The 18,457-nt window shown below is 42.4% G+C and overlaps 1 protein-coding gene across 1 annotated transcript; it reads right to left on the reverse strand.

Moving 5' to 3' along the window:
• Positions 1-853: 853 nt before the first annotated feature.
• Positions 854-18,171, reverse strand: cacng1b (calcium channel, voltage-dependent, gamma subunit 1b). The gene is made up of 4 exons (XM_071916730.1): positions 17,931-18,171; positions 3,359-3,433; positions 1,565-1,702; positions 854-1,086 (listed from the first exon to the last, which is right to left on the reverse strand). Exons 1-4 carry the CDS (start codon positions 18,169-18,171, stop codon positions 854-856), a joined length of 687 nt encoding a protein of 228 aa, XP_071772831.1.
• Positions 18,172-18,457: the final 286 nt, after the last annotated feature.

Here is an 18,457-nt window from a genome sequence, read left to right on the forward strand (position 1 = left end):
AAGTGTTATGTACAGTATTTTACATATTGGATCAGGGCTCATCAGGGGCCTCAAAGGTTGGCATAAAATCAATGAGTGATGTCAACAAGGGAGTCGTATCAGGTAGGCGATCTCTCTGGACAGTCAGTGGCACAGATTGATTGGTGAAAATCCTCGGAAAAGACTGCGGTGACTTGAGCCCAAGAGGACGATTTACAACTTCGCTTTGAACACTTCAGACAAAGCGTTACAGTGCAATGGCTTACCCTTGTCATCCTGGTCTGGTTTAGTCTAGTCTTACTTAGTCCAGTACGGTCTTAATAAGTCTGATGCTGTAAGGACTAGTTTGGTCTAGTCCAGTCTGATTTTAGTGTCGTTTAGTCTAATCTTCTCTGGTCTGGTGTGGTCTTATGTTGGTTGATTTATTCAGTCTTAAGGTTTGATCTGGTCTTGCCTGCTGTTTCTCGTTGCCTTTTATCCACTCGTACTGCCTGCCTCTGTCCTCCTTTCTCTGTTATGGTCATAAATTGTCTCTAGTCTACTCTGTTTTGTTCTAGTCTAGTCCAGGCCTGGGTGAAACAGCATTTGCAAATAATTTTAGCCTGCTTAGAGTGCCAGATGTGGTATGATTTACTGCAGCGGGACAATTCAGATGATGTCAGGTAAGCTGTCACTAAAAAGTATACTAAATTTCACATTAAATACTTGAATGTGACATTATGCCACTTATTGCACCACCCTTTGTGTCAAACCCCTTCCATCTGGCACCTAAGAAGGCAAATACTATCTGACCCGGGTCTTGTCTAGTCTAGCCTTAAGTAGTCTGTTCTGATTTGACCCTGGTCTGGAGCTCTGTTGGGTGTGTCAGCAGTGGCTAGTCTATGGTGTCTGGCTCAGCGTCCATGCAGGTCTCCCAGGGGTTGCGTGGCATGTGGGGCATAGAGATGAGGAGCAGGGCGACTCCGCTGAGGAGGAGCAGGGTGAAGGAGGCGCAGGCACAAGTGAAGGACCAGGAGTAGTAGTATTCAATCCAGATGGTCTCGTCGCTGTCAATCATACGCTTGACAGACTGGCGCATTACCTCCACAGAAATGATGATGCAAAGGCCTGCGGTCAAACACAGAAAGGAGTGTTTGTAATGGGTTGGAGCTGCTTTTCTTTGCTACAAACCGAGGTTGCATTTATGTTACCTTTCTTTTCATAACCATTTGAAGAAGCATCTATACAGTTCTACAGCAAAATCGTCAGTGTCAAGTCTGAGAGTGTGAAAATCAACACTATGTCAGTTAATCTAGCCCAAGTCCACACCCATCAGAGTTAATTTAACACCTTTAGATAGTTTTAAACACTCGCCCCAGAGTCATATCAGCTCTGTATTTGGCCAAACAACGGTCCAGTCAACACTAGCCAACTCCAAATAATTGTCACTGAAAAACCAACTTTATTAACACTTGAAAATGCTCTGTTAATATAATGTTCTACATCAAAAAAACAGATGTATGACCGCAAAATGATGATACCCCTCATTGCATGTTCAGCCGTAACACTGTAAGAGATCTGTGAGGCTTATTCAGCCATATCTGACCTGCAAAGGCAAAGAACATTCCAGCAGGCCTGAGCAGGTAGTCCCGCCCCTTCCCAAAGGAGAAGATGACACAAAGCGTGCCCAGGATCATGAAGAAGAGGCTGAAGATCGCGATGGCTGCTGCTGAGATATTGTACTCTGAAGAGAGAGAGAGGAGACACAGAGAAAAGAGGGAGGAAATGAGGAAAGGTGACAGAGCGAGAGGAGAGAGACACAGAGAGGGAGACACGATGAGGAAGGGAAAAGAGAGAAAGAGGAAGAGAGAGACAGAGAGAAAAAGTAAAGAGGGATGAGAAAGAGAGAGAGAGTGAGTGACAGCGATAAAACAGGAGAGAGTGGGTAGGAACAGAAGGGGCAGTTGCAGTGTCGTTTACATAATAATTGCTTCAATAGTACGCTCAGGCGAGTTATGACACAGATAATTAGCCTTTAAATTAGCCTCACTTAAAAAACAACAGTCATTTATCCAAACTGGAGCAATAACGGCATCTGCATGACAGATAAGATGCTGGAGGCTTATAACCAGGTGATTAGAACATCTCTCTCCCCCCCTCTCCCTTAGTGTCTTATTGTCAGATGAAGATAAGCGGGTTCCCCCTCCTCTCTAACACTCCAGCTGTGATAAAAATGATCCTCGGAGCTTCCTATTCCATCTTAGCACTCCAACTGTGGTATAACACCAAGTGCAAAATAACCTTACAGTCAGTCTCTCCAGCTGAGGTTGGCTTCCTTCTATCTCCGTTTGAGAAAACTGTGTGTTGCGTGGGGTTAGGGTTAGGGTTAGGGTTAGTGCGTGTGTGTGTGTGTGTGTGTGTGTGTGTGTGTGTGCATACATGCATGTGCACATCCTTGTGTGCGTATGCTTTCACGCATCCATGTGTGCATGTGTCGCCTCAACCCTGTTCTTGTACACTGGAGGCGATCACTTTTCAGCCACATGGATGTAGGTTGTTCAATTCTGATCATTTATTCTGGTCAGTCACTATATTTCCCTCTACAGTTGCATCCCTACTGTACATTACGCTGCCCTGAAGTACATATTATACAATACTGAATGTAGTTTATACTGTATGTATAGTGTTCTGTCCATAGTATGTCTTGCACTTGGTACCATATATGTATGTAATGTGAAACTCTCTAAGTTGTCACTATATCTCTTCACCGATGTCACCAAGACAAAATCCTTTACATTTCTTGTAGCCTACTTGAATCAAAATGACTTTGATACTGATGTCTATTTGAATATGTATGTTCCTTCATGCTTCCTTGTGTATGTGTGGCAGTATATCTGTGTGTTTCTGTGTCTATCTGTCGTTGACATTGTGTCTGTGACTATCTGTGCAGATCTCTGTATGTGAGTCCTTGTGGGCATTTTTACAGCTTAAAAATGCACAAGCTGGAAGAGTCAGCCGGCAGATATAGGCATGAATGTTATGGGTTATTTAGTATTGAAGTTAGGAGTCACCTTAAGACATTTGCTTATAAAATACTTCATTTTGAGGACAGAATCATTTATGTTTTTCAAATATTGCCTGGTAAATTTCAGGCAGTACATTTTTTCCAATATGGATATATAGCGTTTTCGAATGATTTTGTTTGTTTGCCTCCATTTCTACCTTCTTCACTTTATACTGGTGGCTTCTGTGTCACCATGTCTCCTCGTCACAGACACATTTAAGGCCTGTATTTCTTTCAAGGCAAACTATCTTGGATCCCGTCTAACATGTAGGCCAACCGCAGGCTTTCTGGCCAAGCCCTCACCCAGGAGGAGGGAGGAAGAGAAAAGGCACCCACCTTTCTGAGTCTTGACTTCAAAAAGCTCTGCTTCTTCCCCCGATGTGAAGTGTTTGAAGTAGGAGCAGTTTTTTGCTGCAGAGTAAGACAGGGGGAGAGATGGGAGGATGACAGAGAGACAGAGAGAAAGAGAGAGAGAGAGAGAGAGAGAGAGAGATGAAAACACCGATTGAAGTGGAGAGTGCAGGTGGCTTTGGTTGTGTCTGTCCCCCCCATGTGTCTGCACTACCAATGAGTCTAGAAGTCACATCTCTCAAAGGATGCCATTACCAAGAGGCATACACAGCATTAATGAGACACACACAACACACACACAACTCTGGAGGCAACTTTATTATGAGAAAAACTGTGTAAAACATTTTCTGGCTATATTTAAACCATGTAGTACATGCTTGGTGTTTCACACCTGAAATACACCATGCTGATTGGAATACACAGTACTAAGTGCACTATGCTGGCCTTGTTAATTTGCTTGTACCTGTATGTTCAGTCACTTGGAAGCAAGTACTCATTTGCCAGCTACCCAAGTTAATAGTTCATAAGACTGTATCACAGTTCAAATGTCTAAACACCTCATGTCTTACATCTCACATCTCTATAAACCTCATATCTCTGAAAAAGCTTTTCAGGGATTGAAAAAGCAGCCTTATTTCCCTATTTACAACCATTCATTTTTTAAAGTTTACAATGGATTCTGAATGGATTTCATGGGCCCAATAGTCATTAAAGTCATAATGAAATGTAAAATGGCTTTTTCACATTGTTAGCTAATTTTTCTCTGTCATAATATACACATATTTAACAATAAATGCCAAAAAAAAATTCTTTTATTTTCTTGTATTTTCATGTAAAATCCCATTTACTTCTTGGAAAACCGTGTATTTTAAATGATTATCTCATTGTGTACCAGTAGGCGTAAATAAAAATTCCAACCAAAAATACCATCACAGATTTTTGAACAATCTCGCCCCTCACATCAAATAAAACTGTCTTTCTCTCCCTGACTGATATCCCAGTGGTTTACGCTTTTAAATGCTCCCCTCATGTGTTATGTCCCCAACATCCTGTTTCAGCAGGATATACATCAAATTAAGGAAGCAAGATGCTCTCAAAATGCTGTTTCATTGGACTTTAAAGTTACTCGGTACAAAGGAACTTTGCAGTTTAAGTAAAAAATAGAGAGAGCTGGAGATGGAGCTGATTCAGTGTCTGACACTTCAGCAGGGCGGCTGCATGCCGACACAGGGGCTCGAACCTGGGTCCTCCGGTTGAAAGGACATTCTCTATACTCACTACCACAGAAAATGAACTATGCAGTCAGTGCTGGTGTTTACATGAATATGTTACATCCACACATGAAAGAGAAAGCTATTTCCAAAAAGCTATTTCTAAATTGGTAAAGAACCAGCATGCGACTGAGACTGTTGCAGATTCTCTCTGGCTATTTGATCACTGGGACGTTAAACACCACCCCCAAATCACAGCAGTGTTCTGTGGCTTGCTGTTGTCCTAAAATAAAACATGTCCTAAACTCAAATCCTTTGCTACCTTTCATGTTGGCCACTCTCATTTCCCAGAAATCAGTTCTCACCCAGTGCCAGCCACACAAACAGGTTTTTTGCACTTTGCTCGCCCAAACTCTAGTCCTATAACTAATCTTAAATATAGCCTCATATAGAAAAAACATTGTATGGTGCACTCATCTTCTGCACATTCATCTACGTATTCACTGTCTCCAAGGTAGTTAGACAGGGAGGGAGGGACGGAGAAGAGGTAAAGGCCGAGTGACCATCCCCTCTTCCCTTCCCTCCACCCACCATCTTTTCTTTCTGAGATTAAACCCATAAAGCAGACAGGTCTTGTCCACACAGAGATGGACAATGTTTGTGTGTGTGTGTGTGGGTGTGTGTGTGTGTGTGTGTGTGTGTGTGTGTGTGCCAGGCAACAGAGGAGCTGTTTGTTACCCAGGATGAGAAAGAATCACCAAAGAGGTAACCTAGCAACAGGGTGCTGCTGGTCTTGGCTAGTCTTATCTATTTACCCATGTAAAGGCATATCGAGAGAATACGTGTGTGTATGTGTGTGTGTGTGTGTGTGTGTGTATGTGTGTGTATGTGTGTGTGTGTGTCAGGGGACAGGTTAGAGGTAAGGAAAGATGGAGGCAGGGTCACAGTGCAGCTTGAAGCTGTAAATATTAGTAATATTGTAATATTAGTTTCATTAGCCTATTCTCATTAGGTCTCTCACCTCTGGGGCTGAGCTAATATGTGTTTGGGTCCAGCTGTAAGATTTACTCCAGTCTCTATGAAGACATTATCTGCCCACCACACAAAGACAAGATAGCAAGACCTATAATTTATCCAAAGGGAGCTCCAAGAGATTGAGCTTCTACTTATCTTTTTAAATCTCTGTTTAGATAAGAGGTATTATATGGAAAGCAGACAGAGAGTGCTTGAGTGATGGATTGAGTGCTTGGCTAGTTTTGTTGCTAGGGTGATTTTGCCAAACAAGGTTGACCTATTTCACATACACTGGTAGAGTAAAAACTGATCTGCTAAATACTATTGTGTGACTCTTCATTTTCAATATTTCACATCATTTCAAATAGGTGATATTTGCAGCAAATATTTAATATAATTCGCTCTGTAAATGAATAAGAAGCCAAAGCAGGGAGCTGGAATAGCAGGCAAACCAAACAGCAGGTGCACAAACATACATGCTGCATTCATTTTGTTACTTCTTTCGTCTTCACTGCCACAGTAGCAGGTAAAAGTTGGAAAACTTCAACTTTTGTTGCCAAGTCTTATCTGTAGGTGGCACCTTATGCCATCGTTGGTGGAGTTTTCTGTCATTCTCCCACTGAAAAAAAGAACATCTGCTTTGCCATCTACTACATAATGTGAATACAGCATAAGCGCTCACCTCATGTGTGCTACGCTGTCCAAAAAAGACAACATTTCAGGCTGGAAACTTAAATCTAGATGGTGAAACTCTGAGTATGGACATGTAGTATGCAGTGAAGAGGGGAATATTTGGGTGCATATCATTGACCTTGCAGGCGGGCTAATGGGGATACTTAGTTCCAGGGAGGAGGGTGATTAGAAGGAGGCATCGCCTGTCACTTCAGTTTTGCCTCCTTCCATTACACTCCGTTCTTTCTCTGCCGCCTCCTCTCTTTGATATCCAGCGTCTCCTTTCCCCTCCCTTTCCACACTTTAACTCAAACGGTGCCTCTCCATCCTCCGCTCCCCACCTGTCGTTATGCCATTGCATGCATTTTTTTAAGCTTTCCCGCCTCTCTCTTCCACCTCAACTTTCCCTTTCATCCTTCTTTCAGTTTCCCATGGTCTTCCTTTCCCTTTTCATACAGTTCCCTTCCTCCTCCTCTTCTTCAAACCCTCTTTCACTTATCCTTGAAATTTTGGAGGATAGATGAAGTGCCATCAAAAAAAATCACTTTTAACTGACTGTTTACAGCATTTCCATGTTGTTGTTTTTTCTCTGATGACGAATGACAAAATGCAACTGGGCGGATCCAACTTACATCCTGGAAATAGCTTCTTCTTTTTTGCAGTGGTATTAGAGGAGAATGTTTATTTTTAGGGGATGGGAGGGGGGGGGCGCTGTTCTTTTTCTGGCCACACAGAATGACCGACTGATTCTGGGTCAATGTGAATCAGATGGTATTTGAATGGCTATTCCATCAGGAGCGCTCATAACTGGGACACAACAGCACAGGAGAGTCCTCACGGCCCTCATGACCCTGTGTGTGTCTGTCTGAGTGTGTATGTGTGTGTGTGTGTGTGTGTGTGCGTGTGGGTGTGTGTGGATTGACTTTTATTACAAAATTCAAAAAAAGAAAAAAGACCATTATCAGCATCATCATCGCCACAAACAGCACCATCTCTATCATCGCAATCTGTAAGCAGTGACATCAGTTAACTCTGATGATAAATACGTCCTTTAATATATTTGAAATTTACGTAATGAGTAACGATTCATTCTAACTATGGACCTTTAACTTGTTTGCTGCATGCTAAATTAATCCCACACACCCCCACAGTCTTGGCTCTGCACTATAAGCAGGAGCCAGACAGGCCAGCGAGGAAAATGACTAGGTGTCTGGGAAGTGAAAAGGGTGGCTCAAGGTGACATCGGTGCTTTTGTGGCTGAGAAAGGGGGTATGAATTGGGGGCACCAGCCAGGCATTGTGTCCCTGATACTGTTGGACGGCGGCGCTGGAGGACACACAAAAGCAGAGGAGGCAGAAGCTCCATTTAGCGCTGCAAATGTTACGGGGCTAATCTCTTCACGCTGTGCTTCTCCAATAACTTGCAGAAACATGGGATGCTTCACAACTCTGACACTCTATAACTTCTCTCATAATGAACTCCCACTCCTTTGCTTCTTTGCAACACGTATGTACAGCAACACACACACACAAACACACACACACAAAAGTAGCCTACCTTTTATTTCCCAGCCGAGCAACATCATGTAATTCATAAAGGGTTTTTGTTTGATTTTTTATAGCACTCGAGCTGTCATGCGTCATTTGTGGGAAGGTAATTTCAAAAAGTCATTTGGGTTCACTGCCTTGCTGCTGTTATTATGCAACCCCTTCACAAAAGCAGTGTAATTGCGCCGGTATGAAAAAGTGCTTGTGTATGTGCCTCTTGATGATCAACTCCCCCTCTATTTGGGAAAACGCAAAAGCATGTTATTAAGTCCAATCACCACTGCTTGCCATGGGTATACATCAAGGATGTAATCTGTTATTGTTCTCCGCCAATTCACTCCGGGGGCTTTTTCCACAGCAGTGTGTTTTGGTTATGTGCTCAACGCGCTCGACCTACAACACACACATTATATTGAGAAGCGGATAAAGCAACGCTGGTGTGGCGCTGTCAACCAGTAAGCCACTCCATCAGGTTCTACAGTCAGTGGCCAGTTTGTTAGGTACAACCATCAAGTATTAGATCGCCTTTTGTCTCCAGAACCCCCAGAGTCATGGATCCTACAACAGTAGCTGTTCAACAAAGTGTCACTTGCCTATTTGCTGCATTTTCTACATGTAACCATAAGCCTGGCTTCAGCCTAACCCTAAACCTGACCCCATTTGTAAACCTAAACCTAATTCTAACTTGACCCTATTTCTAATATTAACATCTAAGATTAAACCTAGCCTAGACTACTTTTCACACTATTATGAGTATCACTTGAAACTCAGCAGACTTTTTAGTGACACATTATTGTCGCTTGATAGGAAGTTGAGTATCAACATTCGACTATCCAAATAAAGTGTGACCAAAATATATCTTTATTTAAGCCAAGTTTGTGTGCAGCAACCCCCATTTTCACAAGATAGTTTCTTACTCTGCTGTGGCTAGCACCTCTCTACTGGTGTGTGTTCCTTTTGTTCCTTGATGCCTTGTTTGCCTGTTTGTGGCCCATTTTGCATGACTCACCATTTTCTTTCAGCATCTTTAAGAGTGCCATCAATTTTTAGTTTAGTTTAGTTTTATTTTTGCACAATTTAAAAAATAAAATAATAATAAATAATAAATAAAACAAATAATATACAGTGCAGGGAGAGGCAGAAAACCCAATGGGCTTATTTGAAGCCTCCACCTAAAAAATGTTAATCTAAATCAATCTATTCACCCATCCATTTTTCTGAACAGGATTGTGTATCTATTAAACTGGCATCTATGTTTGTCACTCTATTGGGCCTCTCATGGCCCAGCAACCCTTAACCTGAGTCAAGGTGCTAGGCACTTATTTAAATATGATTTTCTTATTAAGGTATTGCTATGTAATTAGTTCTGAAGTTCTAATGCTAAAATGCTGCTGAAAAAAGATGGATGTCCCCAGTCAGGGGTTAAACAGAGGTTTCCAAACGTCATCAGGCAGACTATACTCATGTTATTTTATCACTTCTTGATGAAATTAAAAAACAAACTGGAACCTTGGGCCAAGTGGAGTCGTGCAATACTTGCACAACAAAACAGTGGGGAATCACAGTCTGCTCTCTCCTCTGTGCAATGTTCAAATGGCTTGACATACACGTTTCACCTGGTAGACATGCACACTCAGTGCTGAAGGATTTTGGGGATAAATCAACACCAGACTAAATGCAAGACAGTCAAGGAATAACATCCACTATCATTTTTACATAAATAAATATTAAAACAATTAGGCGGGATCTTTGCCAGGATCAGGCTGTCTCTCTCCTGTTACTAGTTCCTATATATTGGTATATTGGCATGCTAGGGATTCCCCATATAGTTCAGGCTGTCACAAACACACTCATTTTACTTTTTAAAGAATGGTTCACTCTATTCCATTCAATATTTTAATACTCGCTAATCTATTCACTCATTTGAATAATTATTATATATTGGAATATATAAATATTTGCTAACCTCCCTGAACTTACAGTACTTACATCTCAGGTATATTAATTGGAAAACTGTGACTGACCTGATTTGCATAAGTGGTCTTAATAAATCCAGCTCTAAACTGGAGAAAGCTGCGTCCATTAAGATTTAGTACATAGAAGTAATTAGGGTGCCTCTTAATAAATATGGCTCTAAATGAGTTGTTATATAACAATATTGAGATGTGAGTGAATTTTATTCACTAGCCTGCAGCGATGGATTGATCGATCATCATCAAGTATTTTTCAGTCAGGACAGTTAATACATGAACTAAGGCTCTATGGATTATATTGCAGCTGATAGACAGTACAGAAAATACAGAGGACTGAAGCCTGTTGCTTGGCTGTAACCACACAGAGCAAAGATAGTTACCACTTTATATTGAAACTTTGGGTTGTGAATGATAAAACAATCAAATTATGAGAGAGATAATTAAAGGCTTGATATACTGCTTATAAAACATAATATTCAGCCCCACCGCCTGCCAACTCTGTGAATCAAGGCTCCTCTACACCACAGATCCTAATTTAACCCCTGCCCCCATTACTAATGAGTGACCTGGATCATGTTTTCTTTTCCTTCAACCAGGGGCGTTGTTAGAATTTCAGAACATCCAGGGCTCAGCCCAGAGGAAGTCACCCCCGCCCCCCCCCGCCCCCCCCCCCGAGAATTTTTTTTAAATTTAAAAGCAAAATGCATCAATCTGGTGTAATTTGACAGGAACATACATGGGTGTAAATGAAGCAGCACAGTAAACAGTTTGAGCAGCAGTCTGTACAGGCCAACAGTGAGACAGTATATTGTAGTCTGTCTGTCTCTCTCCTCAGGCTGCCTCCTGAATTCTTCTCTTGACACTTATTTGTCTCCTCCCCTCATCTCTCTTTGTCTCTGTCTCCTCTCTCTTGTTCATTTCAGGTTTTGCAAAAAATGAACAGACACAGTTATCAATTAATATATAAAACTTTAAATATATATGATATACAGTATGTGCTCCTCACTCCTCATCTGTCTCTTTGCTGTGAAAAAAAAAAAGGTCCAATCCAATCGTAATCCAGTGAGATATATTTAATCAAAAGTTATATTTCTTTATATTTCACTACCTATATCACTATATTACTACAACCTAATAGTGAGCTACTTTGGTTTGTTTGTTACGTATGGAAACTTAACTTTAAGCATAACTCATTTTAAGAAGTAAATTATTTAACCTGTGATGTCCTTCTGTTAGGAAGCTGATATTTTCAACGCCACATCAAAGATCACCATGAAAAGCCTAATCCATTCTGAATGGCTGGAGGAGTCTACCAGCATAGTAAAATATACAGAGGCACAAATTAAAAATTACATTTTTAAACATTTTCTCACGTTTAAGGGAAACAATGTCTTAAATTGAAAATAATGTTTAATGTGAAGAGAATTAGTTAAAATATATATATAAAAATATAAAATATATATATATATATATACATAAATATTTATATAAAAGAGAATTAGTTTTTGCATTTAATGTTCAGCAGCCCACATAAGTAGACCTGAATGGGAGGATTCAGTAACTAACTGACTAACCAGCTGACTGGAGAGAAATAGTAACATTTTGTTTACAGTGATCCAATATTATATTGAAGATGTTGAGCTAAAAAAAAACAACTGCTGTAGCTTGTAGGCATCTAACCATGAAGCTATCAACCAAGTGTCAGTCCAAGCTCACACTCCAGTGCCCATCTGGCCGCCTGTCAGTCAACTCGCCACCACACAGCTGATTTTTGCTGTCTTTCCAGATATGGATAATCAGTCACTTGATTAAACTAACCTATAACATATCGTACCTTTCTTCCTCTTTTGAAAACGTGAAGAAGATCCATAACCTGTCTTGTCTTTTCCTGACATTGTGTTTCCTGGCTGTAGCCCACCTTGCCTTCTCTGACCTAGACTAGGGCCGAGCGATTAAAATCATCCATAACGTAGCCTATTCCTTTAGTTCGACTCAAACTACACGATGACAGATTGGCAGAGCCCGCTACCAAACAGACACACGTAGCAAGCAGCGACAGGTGAGTTCGATTTGTGTCCCAGCATGTACCTCGATGCACCCAAAGACGGGCTTTAAAGCTGGCTCACGTAAAATAACCGGCCCGCTCTGACTACTAACTAAATTTTTATTTTTTTTTTTGAGATCCGGGGCTATTCATAAAACATTCGGGGCTGTAGCCTTGGACGCCCAGGCCTAACGATGACGCTGCCTTCAACCAACAGCAAGGCCCGTATAGCCAAGTAGTCACAGCACTGAATCTGCCTTAATGAAGTTATTTGTTTTTAATTTGTTTTGAAATGCAAAACAGTATATTTGTAGGAATAAGGTATAGAGGTGAGATCCACTGTTGGGTCTTCCTCAAAGACTTCTGTAGTCATTGCGTGTCTCCTCGTCCCTTTTCCGTTTGTGAGCCATCACTCTTGTCCCCCTCTGTGTGCTCTTCCAGCTGGGGGCGTCTGGTTTGATTGGAGAGAGAAAACTGTCATCCATCTTTAGGAGCTTTGCATTTCTGTGGCTGCGCTCTTCCTTGGTCTCCAGGCTTTCATCCCGGTGGCGTTTGGTTTTGGTGGCTCGATCGCAGGCGGGTGGGACCCTGGCAGGCCGCTCATTGGGATGGACGTTACTGTCGCCACACCTCTTGTCTGAGGATGTGGCCTCAGCCCCGGGGGAGGGCAGGCTGTACGCACTCACGATGGCAGAGTGGACAGCCCCACAGCCCTCCAGCGGTTTGTACAGTCTTTCATTAGGGACGGGTGCGCTGATAGCTGCCTGCTTTGAAGCCACTTGATGCTTTGGGGACCCTTCAGCAGTGCTGCTGATGTGTTCAGCTGACTGTGTGGACTGCAGAGGGCCATTTTCAAAAAGCCTGACCCAAATCCTGGTGTACATGGGAATGGGGCTGTTGTCTTCTTGGGCATCCTCGTTGCTTCTTGAGGGATCACACGCTACTTTGTTGCCAGAGCATTCACGAATCTTCAGGAGAAATCCAGTAGTCTGCTGGTTCCACGGAGCGCTGTGGCAGGCTGCGTAGTCCAGGTACTCTGTTTCCTCTGGAGTGAGCGGCTTATTAGCTGTTTGTTCGTTGTGCAAACAGAGGGAAGCAGCTGGATTGTATTCCCAGATGTTCACAGGAGTGAAATCATCTATTGGGTCACAGAAAACACAGTTAATTAGAAAAGAGGATGGAGATATATTTGAAATAAGGGGCACACTGTGACAAAGTAGACCAAGAAACATAAAATCTACCCGCACTGCTATGAGCTTGAGTCTTACTATTTGAGTTGCATTTAAGTATATCTTTCTCTCCCATCATTTTTGTTGCTCAGTGTGATATAATACTGAATACCATATCATCAATAGAAATACCATATCATTAAAAATACACTGAATTGTCGTAAGAGATGGCTGACATGCAACATAGGGCATAAGCTGGATTTGAACTAACTTGTTCAGTAGATGATATGAACTTCAGCTTGCTGTGCCACCAAGTGCTTCAGAGCAGAAGTTTTTACATTACATCTAAATTCAGCTGGTGAGGATATTTAACATTTGGTACAGACAGCAGTTTAGCATTGTAGAGTGCACATCATCACTCCAGCTTCCTTAACACTCTACAAATGTGCTGCAAATAACCATGTTTCATGCTCTTCCATTATGTAAAGTGTGTGTGTGAAACCAGGCCTACCTGGACTGTTCACCATATGTAGGTTGTGAAAGGGAATCATTCTTGTTGCAGATTGTTAGAGTCCAAGTTTAGTTATAACTTGTTGGAAGTCAACACTAAAGCAATGTGTCAGTAACTCTTTGGCTGATAACCCCTGTACTGCAAGGATGACATTACAATGCTAGTGCCTATGACATCATGTGCAGCCCTTGGACTGTACAATGTGCAACATGGCAATAAAATGAAAAATAAATAAACAAATATATAATTAAATAATGGTTTAAATAAGCCAAAACACTGAACAAGTAAATTGAAATATATGGGTTTAAATATCCAAACATTTGCATGTGTGTATGAATAAATATCATATGTATGTGTGTTTGAATAAATATCATGTGCATGTGTGTATGCACGTCCTTGTGGATGTGTGTGTGTGTGTGTGTGTGTGTGTGTGTGTGTGTGCTGATGTGTGTTTGTCTATATCTGCGCACACGTGCATGCGTGAGCGTGTGTTTGTAATGCCACGTGTGCACATATCAGTTTACTGATGTCTCAATTAGCATTACAAACAGGTTATGATTAGGATAATCATCCTCTAAGGAGCTGTCTGGGGACACGTACCACTGCAATACTTTCTAACATTAAAATGATAAGGTTATTAGAATACCAACAATGTCCAACTATTTGTTTTGGGTAATCAATCATTGTAAGCAACTCAACAACAACACCAGGTTTTTATTAATAAAGCTACATGATAATGAATCTAATCACACAGTTTCCTTCAGACTCCACAAATGCGTTGCAAAAGCCTTGCTCTATGCTGTATCATTTAAAGCTTGTGTGATTCTGTGAAAAGAGACCTACCTGGGTAGTTTACCCTTTGTGGGTAGTGAAATGGAATCATTCTTGTATCGTTGCAGGTTAGTTGTTGAGCCTTGTTTTTTAGTTACAAGTCCTTTGGAAGTCAGCAGCAGTGACATGAAGTAGGTAAGTAGGTAAGTGAAGTGACAACAGCTTTTGGATCATGAACAGAACTGTAAGAATTCCATGACAAAGGGACTGTTTATGACATCATGACAATAGGCCTGGGAATCTCCTTGAGCCTAGTGTAATGCCAATGCAGCAACAATAATAATAGCCTAATAATAATAAGTATAATAATAATAATAATAAGAAGAAGAAGAAGAAGAAGAAGTACAATAAATACTTAACTAACAATCATGAAATTTTTAAACTTTTTGTATTGAAATACATGTAATAAAAAGTTCAAAGCATATGCATGTGTACATGCATCTGTATGTATGTGTGTGTGTGTGTGTGTGTGTGTGTGTGTGTGTGTGTGTGTGTGTGTGTGTGTGTGTGTGTAATGATACAAGAGAAGATTACTTAACACATCATGATTAGGATAAATGTCTGTTAAGGGCTCTCTGGGCATATGCGTCACTGGAATTGTTTACAACATTTAAATGATAATGTCAATGAAATGCTTTTTCAATATGTCTTTATTTATGGCAATCAAACTGTGTTAGTACCTCAACAACAGGTTTTTGCAAAGATAACAACACCACATGAAGCCAATAGTAATGAAGCCGATTTTTAATACCCAGGTATCTCTTTTCACACAATCACACAAGCTTCATTGCTCCACAAATGTGTTGCAAGGTTATTGCAACACATTTTTGGAGTCTTACGAAAACTGAGCGATGATTTATAGATAGGTGTGATTAGATTCATTAACATGTAGCTTTATTAATAAGGACCCAGTGTTGTTGTTGTTGTTGTGCTATAAACCCTGTTGTTGAGTTGCTCACGGTGATTGGATGCCAGAAACAAATAGCTGGTCACAAGAAAATGTACATATATTCTAATGAACTCTAATGGAAGACGCTCTTCCCTGGCCTTTCCCCTTTTGTCTCTGAGTCAATTAGATGGCCCCTCTCTCGCTCCCATCAGTCCCCTCCAGTCCAGGTCATATTGAGTGGTTGAGAAGCAGCTGAGATTCTGTACAGACACCCTGATACAGTACTGCTGCAGGCCTACAGCTGATAAGCTGATGCTCTTTGATTGAACTTATCCAATCAAAAAGCAGAGATTCTGGTTATTCCTGTGATTGTGGTGCTTTTATATCAGGCTGCGGCCACATCTGTCTGTCTGTGTCTATATTGTCCCTCTCTGTTTCTCTTTCTTTCTGTCTCTCTCTCTGTCTTCCCCTCTTTCACTGTCCACTCCACCATCCAGTGACACTGGAGTGACGCTGGATCCCCGAGCCTGATGGATCCAACTTAGTACAGTATCACATCCTCCTCCACTCCCCTCGACAGAGGCATCCCTGCCACCATCGACCCCCTCCATCCCTTTCCCTTCTCCATCCCATCCCTTTCATCCCTCCTCAGCCTCCCAGGTGTACTCTAACTCATGAGGTGGAGCTGGAAGCCACACTTCATTAAGGCCTGTACTGATCCTGAGGTAGTGGAGCCGGAGGCTAAATCGGTGATAGAGCCGGAGTGAAATCTCTCTGTTAGGCTGCAAGGCACGCACACACAGCTAGAGGCCAGCTAGACACTGTTTACCCCGGCATTGGCTCCATTTGACGAGAGCTTGCAATTAAGTGAGAGTCTGGCCACTATATACAGGTGCATGTCAACATTGTGCAAACCATGGATTCTTTGGTAGCATCAGAAAATACAGCTTAAATTAAGTGAGTTCCCTAAAAACTGCTCTCCAGACTGTCCAGTGTCTTGTTTGATCAAAACAAACCTCAAATCCACTGTGATATTGCACATCAGAACGAACAAAAAATTTAGAGGTTAAATTCTACTTTACATTTTAGTAAAGCAACAGTCAGAATGACAAGTGATGTAATGTTCTCCCTGTGACCAAAGAGCGATCATGTAAGAGAGAAGTGCCAGTAAAACAAGAGAAATCAGAGCTAAGGTGAACGGTACAAGGGATTTTCTTGCAGATTTTACAATGAGAGTCCGTCAGCCCAGACAGAACAGATTCATGTTTTTCTCATGTTAACTGGACACTATAGCAGCGGATACCCTTCCATTAGGCACTTGACTTCAGCTGTTTAAGCGCGCTTAATTGGCAGTCTGTTCAGAGACTTCCTCTGTGGAAGATAATGATGGTTCAGGGGAAAGGCTGGGCATAGAACTGTCATACAGCCTGGCCTCAGACACACAGTCCAAACATGTGTGTGTGTGTGTGTGTGTGTGCGTGTGTGTGTGCGTGTGTGTGTGTGTGTGTGTGTGTGTGTGTGTGTGTGTGTGTGTGTGTGTGTGTGTGTGTGCGTGCGCACACATGCATGCCAGCACACATGGTGTCTGCCATGCATGTGTGTGCGTTTGTGAGAGGAGAGAGACACAGAAGGAGAGGGAAAGAGAGGGAAAGGCACACACACACACACACACACACACACACACACACACACACACACAGAGGGAGATAGACAGAGCAGAGTAGGAATTGGACTGAGAGAGAGGGAGATTATCACATGGCTGACCAAGCCTGCTCACACCACTTACTCTGACTTTGCCTCCTGTTATCCTCTGGCTACATACTGACAGTGACACAGACTCTCAGCCCCTTTCCCTCCTTCCCTCCTTCCCTCCTCCCCTTCCTTTCCCTTCCCGACTTGGCAGTTCCTACAGTATTTTGTATGTTTTCCTTCCTGTAGGGCAATGACGCTTGATGTTTCAAGATATATTGAAAAATTGAAGCCACTTTGCTGTGTTTTCAGTGTTTATTTGTGGTGAGAGGGCGAGGGTTAATGAAAAGTGTGGGTGGCGAAGGGAAAACACCAGGCGGTCCCACAGCGCTGAAAAGTCAGGATGCTGTTTTTAAAGGGGCTAAGTGCAAATTGAAAAAGAAGAGAGCAGATGAAATATAACCAAGAGAGACAGAAGGGCAAAAAAAGATGATGTTGCCATCATGTTGTGCTCTCGAGTCCAAGATTTTTTTTGTGTGTTTGTGTTTCTGCCATGACCATGTTTACACAATTAGTGGACCAACAGTATAAAGACGTCCTTACTGGTTTTCAATTCAGTTTCCACCATCAAACCCCCCCCCCCCACCCACCCCACCCCACCCCACCACACCCCACCCCACCCCACCCCACCCCACCACACCCCCAATATTTCTAAATCTGGCAAAGACAAACACCTCACCCTAAAATAAACATCCAGGCTATTATCATATTTCAAACCAGGAGAGCTAACAGAGTTACCAACCCTCAGAACAAATTCACTTGAATTACTAAGAGAAATGACTCACACAGCAGCACACACTGAGTAAAACCGGGAGTTTTTCTTTTCTCTTCTGAGGACACCAGGAAGACTTGTTTGTCACTAATGGCATCAAACAAAAACACAAAGCATCACACAGCCGGTTTTCCTTCGGCACTAGCGAGACAGAGCAGGGGAACAAGCTCCATACCTCCAGGTAAGCTGATGGGGCCGCAGCCTTTGCCCTGGGGGTCCTCCTCCACCATGTAGATGCTCTTCTTGCAGAGCCTCCAGAGGCCGAAGTGGGCTGCCTGGCAGGTGGTGTTGAGCTTCTCCACCCGGGGGCTCAGCACGGCCCAGTGGTCAGTCACCACCGCCGCCAGCATGGACGACATGCCCACCAAAATCACCAGAGACGTGATCTTCACCTTCGTCGCCTGCTCTTCAAACATGCTGCCGCTCAGTGTTTGTGTATGTGTAAAGTTACGGGTGGGAGGGCGGTGTGTGTATGTGTGTGTGTGTGTGCGTGTGTGTGTGTATGCGCACGTGTGTCTGTGTGTGTGCGACAAAAGTAAATGTGAGTGTGTACGTGTGCTGTGTATGGAAGCGAGCGCGCGTGATCTTCAAGAGTTTCCAAGAGCGTGCGTAAGAGAGTGCCGGCTGCGTTAGTTGTGTCTCTGTCTTCCTTGACGCGGGCTGCCGACTCCGGCGGTTCCCCCCGTCTTTCTCCACAGCTTC

Source organism: Centroberyx gerrardi, chromosome 7 (assembly GCF_048128805.1).
Source record: "Centroberyx gerrardi isolate f3 chromosome 7, fCenGer3.hap1.cur.20231027, whole genome shotgun sequence".
NCBI lineage: Eukaryota > Metazoa > Chordata > Actinopteri > Beryciformes > Berycidae > Centroberyx > Centroberyx gerrardi.

Coding starts and splice junctions, on each gene's coding strand:
- cacng1b (XM_071916730.1), bottom strand. CDS start 18,171: ATGTTTGAAGAGCAGGCGACGAAGGTGAAGATCACGTCTCTGGTGATT. Junction 1,703..3,358: donor TGAAGTCAAGACTCAGAAAG/GTGGGTGCCTTT, acceptor CTCTCTCTTCAG/AGTACAATATCTCAGCAGCA. Junction 1,087..1,564: donor AATGTTCTTTGCCTTTGCAG/GTCAGATATGGC, acceptor GTTTGACCGCAG/GCCTTTGCATCATCATTTCT.